This window comes from Pan paniscus, chromosome 6, assembly GCF_029289425.2.
Source record: "Pan paniscus chromosome 6, NHGRI_mPanPan1-v2.0_pri, whole genome shotgun sequence".
Classification (NCBI taxonomy): domain Eukaryota; kingdom Metazoa; phylum Chordata; class Mammalia; order Primates; family Hominidae; genus Pan; species Pan paniscus.
Window position 1 is genome coordinate 97,989,575 of NC_073255.2, and position 18,639 is coordinate 98,008,213.

The 18,639-nt window shown below is 39.2% G+C and overlaps 1 protein-coding gene across 2 annotated transcripts in view; it reads left to right on the forward strand.

Moving 5' to 3' along the window:
• The first annotated feature begins 255 nt into the window (after positions 1 to 255).
• Positions 256 to 18,639, forward strand: part of GNAI1 (G protein subunit alpha i1) — an 85,218-nt gene continuing 66,834 nt past the window's right edge. The window contains exon 1 of one of the 2 annotated variants that reach the window (XM_034964331.3): positions 256 to 752. In XM_034964331.3, the coding sequence (XP_034820222.1) occupies positions 635 to 752 (118 nt within the window). In that variant the 5' untranslated portion in view covers positions 256 to 634. Of the gene's footprint in view, positions 753 to 1,460; positions 1,548 to 18,639 lie in introns of those variants that run through there. The other variant, XM_003822748.5, reaches the window with a different exon arrangement.

Here is an 18,639-nt window from a genome sequence, read left to right on the forward strand (position 1 = left end):
ACCCCCACCCGAAGGGGCAGGTACGCACAGTTCCCTCCGTGTGAGTAAACGGAAAGAAATTACCCCACTCCCGCCCAGGGCAGAAGGCCACAGCCCCGCGGGGCAGTGGCGCGCCCCGGGGATGCTGCCAGGGGGCGCCAGGCCCTCAGTGGTGGCGCGGCGCCGGGGTCGGGGGCCGGGGGGCGCGCGCGCCCCTCCGAGGGGGCGCTGTCCGAGGGCACGTGCGCGGGCGCGCGCTCTGGGAGTGGTCGCGGGGTGGTGGGAGGGGCGGGCAGGGGCGGGGCCGCGGCGGCGCGCGGAGGCCGAGCTCCGCTGGGCTTGGCGAGGCTGCGGCGCGGCCACCGGCGGGAGTGCGGCGGCCACTGTACCCAGAGATTCAAAACCCCAAACCCGGGACTTGGGGGCGCTGAGCCGGGCCGGGAAGCAGAGCCTGGTCGTGAGGAACAGCCGCCCGTTGCTGTCTGCCCCTTTGCGGACAGCGTCTCCCTCGACTCCGCTTAGGCAGTGGTGGGGGCGGCGTGGCCCCCGTCGGGAGGCGTTCGAACGCCCGCTCGGAGAGAGAAAGGATTCCCCTGTGCTTGGAGCCCGCACTCGGGCGCGGAGGGAGCGGCGGCAGGCTCTCGCTTTCGGCACCATGGGCTGCACGCTGAGCGCCGAGGACAAGGCGGCGGTGGAGCGGAGTAAGATGATCGACCGCAACCTCCGTGAGGACGGCGAGAAGGCGGCGCGCGAGGTCAAGCTGCTGCTGCTCGGTAAGGGCGGCCGGGTCGGGGCCCGGGGGTCGGCGGGGGACCGGGTGCGGCGCTGCGCGGCCCTCGGCGTTTGGAAACCCGGAGGGAAGCGGGAGGAAGCGCCCGAGGAGGCTTCTGAGCGGGAGCTGGGTCCGGCGGTGCGGAGGCGAGGCGGGTCCCCCTCTCCCGGTGTCTGGCCTCTCTCCGCCCCGGCGGGCGAGGACTCCCCGCGGCGGGGCGGGCGCGTCACTTCACTCGGATGCCTTCGTGCGACCCAGCAAAGAGCCCAGGCGCGAGTCCGAGGCGGCGGGTCGCGTGGAAACCCTCTTTGCTTTGAAGTTTAGCTCAGCCTTGTAAAGATGAAGGGGCATTCGCGGCTAGAAAATGAAAACACCCCCCCCCCGCGCCCCCAACCCCCTCCCGGAAAACCCTTCTTCGTGTGCGGTGTAGGTTGTGTTTCGACTGTGGTTTTCTCATGCCCAGAGTGCCACGTTTGGTGAAATCAGTGCACCTTTTGTGGGGCCTCTGAGATGGGGCTGAAGCGTCTTTCCTGTTAACTTCCTATGGCGACTCCTTAAGTGGTCAAGGAGCGCTGATTACATTCCCCCTGCGCTGAGAAAAGGCTGCGCTGGATGCTTGATTTTTCTTGCTGTGGGGGCATGGAAGCCACCCAAGTGGGGTTGGGAAGCTTTGCTTTAGTAGTAGGCAAGGCAGATACTCGAGTGATGAAAACTGCTGTGAAAGAGCGAGAGGGTCACGCCAGACAACAGGGTTCTGTCTCCGCTGCCACCGTTTCTGATGAATGAGATTTGCCAGGTACACGCAAGGCTTTTATTTGTTCTTAGCACTGTTCTGTTCGTGAAACGCTACGTGGGGGTCTTTTCCAAATGTTTGACGGGGAAGAAAATAAAGAGTAAACCAGGGTTTTCACTGAGGGAAGCATTAGGAAAATCTTTACAGGTTAAGATTCGTGAGTTAGGGTTTTCTTTTGTTTGCATGTTTTCTTCTCACACTCTAGGTATTTAGATAGATGAAAAATTTCTCAGAATCTTCATTTGCATTTCCAAGGACTGCTTTTATTTTTATACCAGTTATAATAAAAAAGAAATGTTGCACAAACCTGTTTTCAGTAAGCTTCTGTTTCATTGGTTTAATGACTGCAGAAAAAATGGTGGGTTTTTTTTCTCCATTACTAGTAGGCTTGGGAGCAGCAAAGTTGGCATGACTAAAAGTAATCATGATCTGAGTCATTTTGCAAGTAAACTGTGAAATAACTTTGCATTTTAAAGACCTCGGTGGCTTTTTTCACCCTGTCGCCCCCAACATAAATCTTTCTCAGTTAATGTTGTTTGCCTAAGTTTTTACATTAATAAGAAATACTGTGTTTTGAGGAGGTTAGTGTATGTACTTCTCTTGTGAATTGAATGTGAGATAGATATGAAATAAGAGGATTAAGAAGTTTTTTTCTTGCAGTTTTTGCTCTCCTGGTGTGATACGTTGTTTCAGTGTATTTCTGTGTGACTCTTAGTTTGAGCCAGCCATCCACCATGTTTAAAGCAATTGAAAAATGAATCATCTGGTGGTGGTGTTTTGTCCTTTAATTAGGTGACTGTTAGGGATGGACTAGAATAAAGGTCCCAGGAGTAGGCTTTTGCTTATGTTCAGAAGAGATCAGTGTGTCTTGATCTTAGCACGGTTGGCATTTGGGGCTGGGTAATTCTTTGTTCTGCAGGTTGTTTTTGTGCATTGTAGGGTGTTCAGCAGCATCTTTGGCCTCCACTCATTGGATGCTAGTAGCAGCCCCCTAACCTGTGAGCTCCAAAAGTGTTTCCACATATTGCTAGAAGTCCTCTGGGGGCAAAATACAGCGTTAGTTAAGGACCACTGTTCTAGATTAAGACTTAAATATAACTGAATGTATAATACAGAACCAGAAGTTGAATCTTGACAGTCATCATAAGTGAGTTCAGAGAAAGATGTAGCAGAGGCCTCATTTCCAGAAGAAATTATGGAATTCTTATTTCTTTTTTTTTTCTTTTTTTTTTTTTCTTTTCTTTTCCTTTTTTTTTTTTTTTTTTTTTTTGAGACGGAGTCTTGCGCAGTCGCCCAGGCTGGAGTGCAGTGGCCCGATCTCGGCTCACTGCAACCTTCACCTCCTGGGTTCAAGCGATTCTCCAGCCTCAGCCTCCTGAGTACCCGGGACTACAGGTGCGTGCCACCATGCTCGGCTAATTTTGTATTTTTAGTAGAGACCGGGTTTCACCATGTTGGCCACGCTGGTCTCCAATTCCTGACCTCAGGTGATCCGCCCGCCTCAGCCTCCCAAAGTTCTGGGATTACAGGCGTGAGCCACCTCGCCCGGCCAGAATTCTTATTTCTCTAAACCAGTACTGGTGCCATTAGAAATATTTCAGAATGATTTTTAGAAATCTTTAAGTGACTGAATTCTTTTGGCTGTCTTTTCTAGCTTTGGTCTTTTGCTTTTCCCTACCTCTCTCCTCTCTGGAAATCCTGGCTGTCCCTGCTGGCCCAGCACTCTCCTCTGTCTTATACCCGTTCTAGTCTACCCTTTTGCCCAGAGTTCCATCACCCTAGTCCTGTAAACAGAATGCTGGCTTACTTATTCCAGAAATTCAATTCTTGGAATGTTCGAAAACATCGTTTTCCTAATTTGACTTTAGTAGTAAATTGTGACCTTTTGGTTCTTTTTTGAATCGTTAAAGCATATGTGTAAGCAGCTAAATGAAATAATTCCATGTAAAACACGGCAGTAGAATAAACTGGAAATGTAAAATCGTTTCTAGGTAACGTATAACCAGTGTCACAGTCATTTACATTAGATCGTGTTCATCTTCACTTATTCTGTTTTTCTCATCACATGATGTTTTTTAAATTTAAGGCATAAAATTTTTAAAGTACTTTTAAGACAGTCTGTTAAATATATTGCATTTTTTTCTTAAGGAATGTATTGTCATTTTAAACAGCTGGGCTGAGTAATTTAGATATGAGACTTGCACACTATTAGTAAAGATTTTGGCACTGTCTATATGATTTAAATCAGAGGTATTTCACTATACTGAGCGGTGAATTAGGCCTTAAAAAAAGAGGAGCTAGTCTAATCATTGACACTAAGGAAATCAGGCCAGAGTTTGGGTTGTTTGTCTTTTAGGTTTAGTTTTTATGCTTATTAGGATGCTAATACTTAATAGAGAAACATTTTAAAGAAGTAAGTAATGAAAGTTTTTTATATAATAATGTCTAATTGTTGAGGAAATTATTTTTTATTTTTATATCTTTGAGAATGTTTTAATTTATCATCCTTTTAAGGGCAGTAAGATTAAGCTTATGCTTTATTTCGGTAGGTAGCTATAGTATACTACTTGTACTTATGAAATATTATGTATTTTGAGGACATAAGAGTTGACATACAAATAAATGATCATGAATTTATTTTCTGTACTTTGAGCAGTATTCTCCTTTATTCCACCTCACTATCCTTCCTTCCGCTCCACTCCCCCTCATATACAAAATTCCACACCCTTGTCTCCTTCTTCAGCTTGGTTTAAGTATTCCAGGTTTGGGGGAAAATGAGCTGAGGGATTGGATTTCTTCTGTGTGGTGGATATTTTTCTATTGCTGCCACCAGGCAGCTCTTTGGGATGCTGCATCATTTATCTTCACTCCTTTTGAACTTGCCCTGTGACTTCCCCTAGTTGAGAAATGTTGGCATTGCAGGGCTTTTGATTTTTCATTGCTTTGACTTTCTTAGAATTGGTTTAGGATCTTAGATGTCAAAAAGCCCATTTCCTTGAATAAACGGATCCGGTATTTCAGTATGGGTTGTGTGCTTCTTTCTCATGGCATACCTTGTATTAGCAGTTACTTTAATAAGAAGCCACAGGTGGTTTAAGAGTATGTTTTGGAATTGCTGATTTTTTTCTGTACCTTCTGTTTTTCATTTTCATATTCATAGTTCAAGTCCTTCTCTGCCTCTGGCAGCCTAATTCCAATAGGCTCTCTTGCTTCTTGTCTTTTCCTCTAGCCTGTTCTTTCTACTGCAGATATCATGCTGCTTCCTTGCTCAGAAACCTTTGTTGACTTTTCCGTTTCCTGCAGAATAAAATCTTTTAGACTTGGCTTCCCTGTACACTTATACTTTTTCCTTAGGGCACCCTTCTCCAAACAGAAACTGTTGGCACATGTTAAAGCATATTTGCACTTGATTTCTGGTATTGTTTATCCTTCTGCCCAGCCTATTTTCCTACTGCTGTGGGCACTTTAAAGGCAGAATTTTTGTAGGTTTTCTTTGAATACCTAACAACCCTTCTATTTTATTATGTGTAAAATGACTTCTTAATTATGTAAAATTATTATCTTGCTGGAATATAAACTTTATGCTCTGCTGTTTTCAATATCAATGAGAGCAAATAACTGTCCAGCCAAATTATGTAAACAAAAAAGGAATAGTAAATTATGTGATGACCACAGTGAACACATGGCATCTAAAATCAAATTGTTTGGTTTAAGATTTTTTTTCATATTTATAAGAGCTTTTCACAGTCATTGTATTTGATAAATTAAAGTTGAGAAAATGATAATGGATATTCATTGGAGGAGGATCTGCTATGTTGCAATTATGGCACTTTGCCCTGCAATTTTTTTTTTTTTTTTTGTAAAGGTAGATCTCATTTTCTAATTTTTATTTTTGGCCCCAATTTCTTTTTTTTTTTCTTTTTTTTTGACGGAGTCTTGCTCTGTCGCCCAGGCTGGAGTGCAGTGGCGCAGTCTCCGCTCACTGCAAGCTCCGCCTTCCGGGTTCACGCCATTCTCCTGCCTCAGCCTCCCAAGTAGCTGGGACTACAGGTGCCTGCCACCACGCCCGGCTAATTTTTTTGTATTTGTAGTAGAGACGGGGTTTCACCGTGTTAGCCCGGGTGGTGTCGATCTCCTGACCTCGTGATCCGCCTGCCGCGGCCTCCCAAAGTGCTGGGATTACAGGGGTGAGCCACCGCACCCTTTGGCCCCAATTTCTAATGCATAAAAAGTATGACTGTTGTTGAATGTCTCAGTGATAGGAAACATGCCTCTCTTACAGAATTTAATAGATGTTATTTAAACTTGAAAAAGACTGCTGTAATTTTTTAAACAGAAATTGTGTATTCAACCACAATCAATTTTTATTTTGTTACACATTTCTAACTGCCTTGGAAAATTCTGTGTACAACAAATTCACACAGGAAGACCTGAGTGTATTTGAGTGTGTTTGTTGCAGATTTCTTGGTCACATGTTCTGGCATGCAGTTAACCAATGTATGACTCCCCAGAGTATGACACAGTGAAGTTCAGATCCCAGACTCCATTTGAGTCTTACGAACTAAGGTCAGCTCTACCTAATCTTTTAGTGCTCAGACTGGTTTCTGTCATAACTTGTTAGTGCCAATTAAAAACCGTAACGGAAATAGGGCAAAAAAATTTTTTTAATGAATGTTCATTACCATAAACGTAGTGACAACACAAAATTTATTGTCATACAGTTGTGGAGGTTAGAAGTCCAAAAAGGGTTTCCACTGGGCTAAAGTCAGGTTGTTGATAGGGCTTCTTTTCTTCTGGAGATTCTAGAGGAGAATTCATTCCCTTGCCTTTTTCAGCTCTACAGAGGCTGCCTGCTTTCATTGGCTCATGGTGCCTTCTCCATCTCAAAGCCAGCAATAGCTGGTGGAGTCTTTCTCATGTGGCATCACTCTCCTGCCTCCCCTTTTCACTTGGAAGGACCCGTGTAATTACATTGGGCCCACCCACATAATCCAAGTTATAGTCCCATCTCAAGATCACATCTGCAAAATTCCTTTTGCCCTATGAGGTGACATATTCACAGGTTTCAGGGATTGGGACATATTTATCTTTGGGGACCATTATTTTGCCTTCCACAGTCCGCCCTCTGGCTCCCAAAGGCTCATGTGCATCCTGCATGCAAAATGCATTCACCCTCTCCCAACATCTCCAAAAGTCTCAACCCAATACAGCCACAGCTGACTGCAAAATCTCAACCAGTGCTCTTGATCTAACTCAGGAATAGGTGAGATTCTGGGTGTAATCCATACTGGGACAAAATTCCTGTCTGTTTGTGGACCTGTGAAACTAGCAAACAAGTTATCTGCTCCCAGAATATGGTGGGTCAGGCATAGGTTATCATTAAATGGAAAGAAAAAAGGAGTCTCTAGTTTTGAGCACTTTCAAAACTCCTTTAGGTTTCAAGGACTGGGGATAGTTCTCTGTGACTCTTTACTCCACCCTGTGGGTACTGAACTTCTCCACTCTTGGGAGTCATCCTTCTTTTCTAATGAAGGGTGTAGCACCTGTATTCTGCTGATTACTTTTATCAGCCTGTTTCTTGCCTCTGGAATTATGGTGGTCTGACAGCATTATTTCATTTCATATTCTTTTACTTCACTTTTTTCCTGTCCCATTTTACTGTAACCAGCAAGAAAAAACAAAAACAAAGAACCGGCCACATCTTTAATACTTTGCTTGGAAATCTCTTCATCTTAATGTCCAGGTTCATAGCTTACAAGGTCTGCTTTCCACATAACTGCTGGACTTAATTCAGCTAAGCTTTCTGCCTGTATATAGCAAGGATCCCCTTCCTCTAGTTTCTGATAACATGTTTCACCTTTCTTCCCATCCAAGTCCTCATCAGCAGCAAATTTAAGCTCCATGCATCTAGCAATAGTATGTTCATGATAATTCACATATTTTCTAAGGTGATAATGTTTCATCTACCATGCTTCTCACTTCGTTCTGAGCCCACACTGGGAGAGACATTAACATCGTATTTCTATTAACAGTATGTCAAGACCACCTAGACTTTTTCTATTATGCTTCTCAAAATTCTTTTAGCCTCTGCCCATTGCCCATTTCTGCATTTTTAGGTGTTTGTTATAGCAGCACCCCATTTCCCATTATCTTCATTGGTATCTCATATATCACTTTTGAAAGCGCAAAATAATTGTAATTTTACATTCTCCAGTCCCTCATAATTTATGTGACTATCATGGTAACACTAAAAGCACCAGTTTCTTACACGTCATATTGAACCCATGGTGTTACTCAAGTCGTAGTGTGAAAGAATAAAGCTTTTCTTTGCCTCTTCTTTATTGACATTTTTCCTGATCATCCAGTCTAAATTAGTCTTCCTTCGTCTCCCTTCCTACTAATACCATATTGAAATCATCTTGTACTTTTATTTTTTATTGTCTGTTGCCTTTATGGCATTGGCCCCATAAGAGCATGAATCTTGTCAGACTTATCATCTGATGGGATGGTACATAGTAGCTGTTTCATAATTGTTATTTAAATTAATGGATAAATTGTTGAACATTAATTTTGACTAGTTTTCTTTTAAAGGGAAAAATTGGTGCATATTCTTTGTGCCTTGGGTATTTTGAGTGAATTTTAGCCCAATATATATCTTGCTGGTTTAGAGTAATGAAAACCTACTGCATTATTCCTAACACATTTCTAAAAAGTAAACTAATTTTGGGGACCATATTCTTGTTGCATGATCAAAATCATGATTCTTGGTAAATAATTAAGTGGTAGAGTGAAATGTGATTTTCATATTTGAATATTCTGGGAACTTTGTTTTTAACAGTATTGCTGCCTTGCTGTTTCACATGTTATTTTGCTGCTTTCTTAAAATGCATACACTATTGCAATGTGGCATTTAATATATACTCACAACTATATATTTCACACAGGATGATGTGACTCTGGTAAACCTCAGCTTTCAGGAGCCAGCAGGCTGCTCAGAGGCTCACCAGCAGACTGTTCTTTATGTCTTGCTTGTTCCTATGTGGTGAGGATGATCACTAGTAGCATTTGTAAGATGTGTTCCATGCTTTTCCTGTCAAATTACGCTTTAGCCTTACCAGATCCTTAAGAGAATTTACAGTCTACTTGGGGAAATACAATATATACATAAAGATAAGTCCTCATAATGTCAAATGGGGAAGAAAAAGAATAAAATAGATACTAGGTAGGGGAGGTGAGTGTCAATATTGGGACTTCATTGTTGATCTTGGGGGGTGGAGGTGGAGGTAGCCTGCCTCTCAGATATTACTTTGGTTATAAATCTGTCAATTGTTTTCATGTATTTCTGAACCTACTATTTAACCCTTACTGGGTGTAAGCTTTGTGTTGTATGGAAACTTATAATGTAGAAGAGACTTTGCTATCTATGAATTTAGTTTTCTAACATTTTCCATGTCTAAGGAATTTTTTTCCCCTCCAAGGTTTATTTAGCTCTGTAGAAAGACTTTCCAGAGAGGAAAGGTGAGTTGACTTAGAACTGTGGTGGTAAAAGTTTTCCCATGAGACCTTGGGCAAGTTACCAAATTTTATAAGCTTCAGTTTTTTCTTCTATAAATGCTGGATAATAAATATATCTACTTCATAGGGCTAGTGACAAAGTAAGCTAATGCATCTGAAGTACTTAGAATACTACATGGTACATACATTCTTAATAATTATAGGCTATTATTATAAATACTTTAGAGACTCTGTGGAATCAGCCCTCCCTTGCAGTTTCATCCATTTGTGGTCATAGGCATTAAATTCTTTTTATTGGCTTTTCTTAGCAAGGATATGTGTGTGTGTGTGTGTGTGTGTGCGCGTGTGTATCTATATGTGTGCATATATGTGTGTGTATCTATATGTGTTCATATATGTGTGTGTGTATATATATATAGTGAAGACTTCAAGAAGTATAAATTCAGTTTTAAACATTAGTTTCTAATCCCACCGTAACTTCCTTGAGGGACTTGGATTTCTCTTAACAGCCTCCTTACTGGGACTAGACCAGGTAAATATCTGTGCTGTGTTAAGAATTCTATAGAGAATGCACTTTACGTAATCAGAAGACTTTACAAGTGTTATAGCAGTAATTTTCTCTTCATTTTATTATCCATTTTTAGAATTAGTGCAGTGGCTTCTTGCAAACTTTTTTTTTTTTTTTGGAAAATAAAGCTGTTAGTGTAAATTATGAAACGTTAAGTTTATTCAAAAGATGGTGCCATTTCTCAGAGGAGTTTGACAACTTTCCACAAAATATAAAATCCTTTCTAAAACTTCCTGCACTGTTGATTCAAAGAGATTCCTGATAGAACTCCAGGATTATAATGGATTTACTTTTAGGAGAAGAATGTCTTTAAAAGTGGTGGTAACCGTGATAGAGAAACAGTGAATTGTTGAATCTGTGATAGTATTTGTGCCTTTTAATAAATTGTAAAATGAGTTCCTTAAGACTTACATCTTGAATTGTATGAAACTCCTCCTGTTACCCTTGCCTCACTAAAGTACAGTCCAGAATTTTTTCTAGTAACTAATCTATATTATTCATTTTTCTTGTTTGGGCACATACATCTTATTTGACAGCCGTTGCTGAAGGCTTACTAATTTTGTTCTTCATGGTATTTAAGAGGGATGGAACTTGTAAGTAAACTTACAGTTATAATCAATATAATGTAGTAGGAGTTAAACTGCCTTCTTATATGGTTCCGAAATTAATCTAATTCCAAGAATTACATTTATCTCGGTATAGCTTGAAATTGATCCATGTATACTAGCTCACTTAAGTTTTCACAAACTGAGCACATTCAATCAGCAATCAGATCAAGAAATGTATGCAAGGTATATTTTGTTACTGTAAAAAGTAATGCTGGTCAGTAAAGTTGCTGGGACTATAAGATGGTGCTCCTGTAATTCAAGACCAACACTGAGCACTTGCCTCCATCGATTCGTCCTCTCTTGCCTCCAGCACCTTTTTCCATCCACCTGATCCACTAGCATCTTCATACTGCTTTAAAGACTCCCGTGTCCTGGTCTCAAGTCATGCCTAGCTTTAAAAGTGATAAAATCCAAGTAATACACTCCTTAAGTAATTTTTAATCTATTTTTTTATTTAAACTTTTCAGAATATTCAGAAAAATAGGCAGTGTGCATATTTTTCCTTTTTCACTTTGCAGTCACTCTTTAAATTACTTTCTGCTTTAAATTATTGACTTTCTGATTGATATAGAAGTATTGAGAAATAGGCAGTCATGTAACCATATCAATCTATATATTTTTTAAAGAGGTAATGTGGTGTTTATTCCCGTGTACTTTTCTCCTTCTGGAGTTCCTTTTATATGAAGGTTGGGCTTCTCATTCGAACTTAATTGTAACTTCTTTGTGGTTTTTATCTTTTTGTGCTACTTACACATTTTCTAGGTTCACTTTTATCCAGTTGGTAATAACTAATCTACCTATTAATATATTGAGCTTTACATTTTAGTGGTGAAATTTCTATGTCTAAAAACCATTTCTAATCTTTAGCTTGAAAAAGTATCTGTTATTCTACTTCTTTATTTTCTGGCTTTTTCAAAGCCATTTTCATTATATTGTACCTATTTCATAGTCTGAAAAACGATTTTTGAAGTTCTTGAGCTTCAGCTATTTATGGTGTCTTGACTCTGTCTCGTGGTAAATTGTGTCCTCTTATAATTTTTCATTTGTGAGCATATATTAAGCAGTACGTTGTCTGTGTGAATCCTGTACACCCTGGGTTGGCTGCAGTTTTCCTTTCAATCTCGTGGATGCTGTGTCCTTCTTACTTGGTTTTTCCCAGGCAGCCCTTTCCTGTAGAGCCAGTATGAGGTAGCCAGGTTCTCAGCTGTTTCGAGTGCTTTGCCTTCTCTGGTTATCTCAAGCATCAGAAAAATTATATGTTGCATACATTCCACAGAGGTCCCATGGTGATGGGGAAGGGTCAGCTCAGGCATTCCCTCTGCTTAGCCACACTTCATCATACTGCTTGGATACATGTTGCTGCCTAGGAGACTTTCTTAACCCAAACAGGCCCCACTGCCTTTAGCAGTTTCTTCATCTTCTCTGACATACAATTCAGCTTTGGCCCAGAGTGGAGATTAAGATATGGGTCTGACTCTGCCTCTCTTTTCCCCGTCTGACTTCTGCAGTTGCTCCTAACTGAATGCCCTGTAGCTCCCAAGCTTGCAGGCTCTGCCATGGGATGCCTGGGAAAGTAAGGCACTTGTACTCTTCCATTTTTGTGTGGATGATACCAGTGTCTGCCTCTTCTCCCATTATTCATGTAAATGCAAAAGAGAAAAAAAGCACTTTAATAATTTTCAAAAATTTCTCATATTACATTCTCTATTGAGTTAGGTTTTTGTGTTTTTTTCCCACAATTATTCCTACTGTATGTCCTTGCTGCAATCCAAGTGCTGACCTTATTTTTTTAGAGCTCGTTCTTGTTAAAGTTAAACTTTACTATGCATAGAAGTAATTTTGAATCTTTCAAAATGCAGATTCTCATTGAGTAGGTCTGGGGTGGGGCCTGAGATTCTGCATTTCTCACAGGCTCCCGGGGTGCTTGTATTGCTGAGCCACAGTCCAGTCCATCTCAGAGTCCTAGAGGAGGTAATCTTCTCTGGTTCTTTTCCATTTATGCATTTCATAAGCATTTCTCACGTCTTATCTGGCCTTTGCCACATTCATGAAACCTATCACTTTATCAGTAAGGTATTTAAAACACTGCCTTGCACAGAGTAAACATTCATCATGTTCTAGATATTCGCATGTACATGAACACACACATATCTATCACACTTAATATTATTGCTGTTTTATAGTTAAACTTCTTCTAATGTCGATCTAGAAACTTGTTTTAGTAGTACATTTTGAGAGAAACCATTTGGTGTCATCTTGCATGGAAACATCCGCTTCCTTAGGAATGACCAAAAACTATTATTAGTGATAATGAATCTTTTATGATTTGGCAAGAGTGTTTTAAGTGGAGTTCTTTTGATGATACGATTATTCAGGTCAGGCTGAAAGAGCCCCAATAATAATGTTTTTCTGACTGTTTTCCTCTGGTAATGTTTGTGATAAAATTCCTTTGTCATAAATAAATATTGTTGCTGGTGCAGACTGAATATTTGTATTCCCCCAAAATTCACATGTCGAAACCCTAACCCCCAATGTGATAGGGTTTGGAGATGGGGCTTTTGGGAAGTAATTAAGGTTAGATTAGGTAATGAGGGCTGGTCCTTCATGATGAGATTGGTATCCTTATTAAAAAAAAAAAAAAAGACACAGGAGCTCTCTTGCTTTTGTACCAAGAAGTGGCCATATGAAACATAACTCAGTGAGGGCCCTCACCAAGAACCAGACCATTCTGGCCCCCTGATGCGATCTCCAGCTTCTTGACCTATGAGAAATAAATGTTGTTTAAGCCACCCAGTATAGTTTTCTTTTATAGCAGGCTTCACTGACTGAGACAGTTGTAAATTCTGATTAAGTTTACAGTCATTGGACTTGAAATAATCGTGCTGCTTTCCCATCACTTCAGCTCTTCTGATCTGTAGGTGGTGCATACAACATGATTTCCATTGCTTTTAAAAGGGAATTCTGATCTTAGAAAACTACCCTTCATGTTTAGTGATAAGTAATTGCAAAATAAGAACTATTTGGTGATTAAACAGCATGTGTTCTATAGCTTCTACTTTCATCATAATATCATTTGCTGGTTGGGCTTAGTTGCAGTTACGACATCTGGTTCTTATGAAACGTGTAAATTCATTCAACAAATATTTATAGAATGCCAGTTTTATGGCCTGCATTTTCTAAATATGTGGGAATGGAAGTCTTTGGGAAGCCGATAAAGTACATAACACATTATTGGAACATTTCACCATTAGGTAAAACAATGTGTTTTTTGTTGCTGCTGTTGTTGTTTAGTTATGTTTAAATATAAAAACTGGGCTGTGGGTTCTCTCTCTCATTTGTCTTGATAGGCCTTTGTAGTAAGATGATTATCTTAAAGATGTTTTAGATGAATGCAGTTTATAGGTCAGGTTGAGTTTTACTGCTTTTTGCCAAAAACTATTTCAGACTTTCAGAGCTAAGCACTAAGTAAATGGACTCCACAGTAATTTATACTGTGCACATGGTGATGCTTGGAATTTTAGAACTAATTCTCTGGAAAGTTGTCAACTGACAAATGTCCATTGTAGAATTAGCAGTCCCATCTGAAATAACTTAAACCGTAATTTGAAAAGTAGTATAGAAAGAGCAATTCTGAAAAATATGAAACTCTCAAAAAGATCTTAGTAGTGGCCCCCTTTGGAGAATCGGTAGGACTTAGGCTTTGTAATTCATAGACTTGTGTAGATTTTGCATTGTATTTGGGTATATGTCGACGTTTATGTCCATCAGTGAAAAAAATGTTATTTTAAAATTAAAAAAAAACAAAAAACTTGGAAAATTAGAGCATCTGAATGATTTTGTTAGATAAGCAACTTAACTTTTAAAAATATAAGCTAAAAACCATTTTGAAGAATTTCTAGAATGGGTTCATATCCATGGAGAAATAAGTTGAGAACCAAACTAATGTTTTAGAATTGAATGGTTGTATTCTAGAAATGACTTAGTATAAAGGTTTGTCTTTATTTCTGAAAGTTAGGATTAGCTATTTAGATTGAAGATAGTTTTAATAACTAAATATTATGTGGATGTTTACAACTAATATCTCCAGTTTATTTGATGGAACTTTTGAGGTAAAAATATAGTTATAACTTCCTTGTAATATATTTCCCACATATTTTGAGGTGTTCAGTCTTGAGACTGATATGTGGTATTACTAATACTAATGTAGTCTCAGTAGTCTTAATTATATGCAGTATCAGTGTAGAAAAAAATATAGGAATTGCTTTCTTTTGTTCTAGTATTTATTTTCAAATGCTGCTTCTCTCTATATAAAATATTACAGCTATACTGTGGACATTTAGGGAAGCAAACATTTGAGTAAATTTCTTTTCTCGATGTATTTTGAGTGATTGATGTTGTATTGCAAATGTAACTTTACACTTATTCTGGCTTAAATATTTACTTATTAAATATTTTCTGTAAATCCCAACTTTAGTGGCTATATAATATGTTTTACAGATATTCCATAATTTGTTTAATCACACTAATGTTGATAATTGATGTCGCCCACATTTACAGTCATGTACTATGCTGGAACTGTCAAATTTTATGCATGTATCATTGCCTGTATTCCTAATTATTTCCTTAAATTATTGGGTTAAAAGTTTTGAACCCTTTTAAAGCTTATGATGTGTATAGATATTCACCCCCTAAATGGTCCAGTTTCTATCCCTACAGGAGGCATGTGAAGCTGCTGTGTTTCACCTTACCCTCATGAGCATTGAGTGTTCTTGTAATTATCTGCACTAACTTGATGAATAACAATGGCTTCCCATTATTACTTTAATCTGCAATTTTGGATTTGCTGAGGGGCAGTAGAAGGACTATATACTCTAAAGAAGTTAATGTGCTCCATTTTGAGATTCATCAGAACCTGTCTTGTAATACTTTACATGTTTGTATATTCCCGCTTTCCCATGTACTTTTTGATTTTGTTATTTTTTCACCTAGATAGATTGTTTTGCTTCATGTTAATGAGTGGATTTAGAAAGCCTTAAATTGTTGGCCCATGTAACTATTCCTTGAGTGGTTTTAACAAGGCATTTTTAAAATTTACGTAATTTTATATGCCTTCAGGATATACAAACTAAAGTAGAGAAGAATTTGTTAAATGAGAAGAAAAAAGGAAACTACAATAGACAAGATTGATTAATTCACGTTAGCATTGAAAACCTACATACCCTAACAAAGTGGGACCAAACAGCATACCATCTATATACCACCTGTTTTCATGGAAGTGCAGATTACAATGAGATGCCATCAGAACCGGACAATACCAAATGTTGACTTGACAGCTTTAATGTACTGTTGGTTGGGAGCATCAATTGGTAAAACAATTTTGGGTAAAGCTTTATCAATACTTAGTAAAGGTTACATACCTTTAAATCGATAATCCCATTCCTAGGTATGGATTCCAGAGAAAGTGGTGTACATGTACCAGGAAAAATATTTACTACAACATTGTTAGTAATAGCAAAGTTTCAAAAGAACTAAATTATTAATCATCAGGAGTGAATAAATATGTGAGCAGGAATGAATAAATAAATGAGGGTATATACTGAAAGTGAAATACTATGTTAGAACTATACAAATGAAGTACTATACAGAGATAGTGAATGTTTGATAAATCTCAATAACAATGCTAAGTTAAATATGCACTTTGTAAAGTGATATGCTTTATGACCCATTCGTATAAAGTTAAAATATCCTCAGAACTATGCCATATGTTTATAGGTACAAACACATAAAGGAAAACTGTAAATAAATGCAGGGAGAGGATAAACATCAAATTCAGAGTGCTGGTTACTTCTGAGGAGGCGGAGAGGGAAGTGGATCAGGAGGATGCATCCAGGGTACTGCAGTGTTTTAATTCTCAAGCTGGATGCTGGACACACAGATGTTTATTATCTTATTTTCTCGATATTTTTATATGACTGAAATATTTCGTAAATAAACAGAACTTTTGTTATTGTAGGCTAATTCATCTCAATTTTGGCATGTTTTTCTGTGATTTCACATCCGGTTATTTCCCAAGCCTTATTTACTCCTTATTGCATTGCATTGTCCATCCATCATCCGCCGTTTTTCCATTTTTACTCAAGTTATTCTTTTGTAATGTCCTCCTACCTGGTCTTCCTCCCTATGTGCTTCCCACCCTTCAGTCTATATCAGTCCTCCAGAATGACAGCTTTGATGGTATCAGTAACTGGCCAGAAGTCGTCAGTAGCTCTGGTTATTTACAGAATATTGTTCTCTTCATTAGCATGGAATTCAGGAGCCTCTGTGGTTTGGCTTCCACACTGCATTTCCATATTTCCCATGATTCTCCCTTGCCACAGTATGAGAACTTCCCCTGCTTTCCCATCTTGATATCCTTGCTTATGTTCCTCTTTCAGGGAGTGCCTTTCCACCCTTACCTGTTTCCAGTCCTGCCCAGGCATGTTCATGAGCAGAGTTTGGGAGAACTTTTCTCAAAATTGAGTAATATCTGGATCCCTAATAAAACAGTTCTTAATGGATTCCTAATATTGATTTAAATGTATTGCAAAATCACTTCAATATACAAAACTATGAAAACATATAATTAAGTAGAAAAATGTTTCTCACTTCTAGATAACCACAAAGCCAAAAAAAAAATTACACACAAAACCACAAACCAATAGAGTTCTCATTAACATGACTTGTTCTCTGCTGGTTGTGATGTCAGTCAGCTATAAACTGCTTTCACATGTGGTATGCCTACTATCAAATGGCGCAAGATGTCTCAGTTCTTCCCTTCTCTTTCTCTAATTGCAAAGTCCTCATTCCTGGGGTGCTCCCACCCCCAGTGGAATAAATGCCTCAATGAAGCATCATGAATGAAAAGGCTCAGTAGTGTTCCCCACCAAGTGGCTGCATTCCTACATGAAAAAAATACATCTGCCTCTAACTTTCAAACTGCCTAAGTGCAGATTTATTTAATAAATATTAGCTATTGTCTGCTACAGGCTGTGTCAAAGGTTGTGTGGATCCAAACATGTATCATACATGGATCCTGCCCTTGAGGAGTTTCGTGGCAAAAGAAACCAAGGAAACATTATTTACGGGAGGGATAAATGCTAGGGGGTGTGATTTGAACTTGTATAGGGAGGCATCTGAATTTCAAGTTCAGAGCTGTTAGTACATAGCCCTTCAGCTATTAAAGGGCACAAGCAAGAATATGAAGTTGACATGTTTATTTTTAATTTTTTCACTTTGTTCTCCTTTCACGGCCTCTTTTCAGTTTTTTAGTATACGCTATTTCCTTCAGTTTTCTAGAACTAAGGTGGTAGGTAGTATTAATCTCATGTTACAAAGCAGGAAATTGAGTTTTTGATAGATAAGGAATTTGCCCAAGACATACTGCTAGTACGTGGCCATGCTGGGTGTTGTCTCCTTCTATACTGCCTCTCAGTCCTCTGTTATGCTTCTTTCCTTATGTTATTTCATGTGTGCATTTGCAGTTATGCAACTAAATGGTATTTTTCCCTCTATTAGGGAGAAAGGGCCTGGTCAAAAGTAGACACTAAGTAAATATCTGTTGAATAAATTAATGAACAATTATATCTTATGTTGCAAGAATTAATAACTACAATACCATTATTAGCTGATATACCCAACAGGTGTTTTAACTAGATAATTTAAAAGGGGAGACTAAGTCATGCATATCCATTGAAATAGGTCGGTGTTTTGTTTTTACAAAAACGGGTTAAAGAAACCAACTTAAGGATCTAATCTGGGGTAGATTCGGTCTCAATTCTTTTTTTTTTTTTTGAAACATAGTCTTGCTCTTGCCCACGCTGGAGTGCAGTGGCGCATTCTCGGCTCACTTCAACCTCCGACTTCCGGGTTCATGCCATTCTCCTGCCTCAGCCTCCCGAGTAGCTGGGACTACAGGCGCCCGCCACCATGCCTGGCTAATTTTTAAATATTTTTTTAGTAGAGATGAGGTTTCACTGTGTTAGCCAGGATGGTCTCGATCTCCTGACCTCCTGATCTGCCCGCCTCGGCCTCCCAAAGTGCTGGGATTACAGGCATGTAATCCAGGCCACTGCACCCAGCCAGATTCAGTCTCAATTCTTAAACACCTGCATTATTTATGGCTAAAAGATTTCAAATGAAAAGTGAAATTTATTTAAAAAAAAAACCTGAGGCAATTAAATATCCTGAATCTTTGAAGAGAGTTAATTATATCTAATACACTGTATTTACCGAAGAATGTAGACTTTTATATTTTAGAAAGATTTTTTTAACATCATTACTTTCCCATTAACCAAAATAACTAAAATATTAAATTTATGATAATGTGTCAAAAGTAAAAATATTCTTATCATTGACAGGCCAGCCC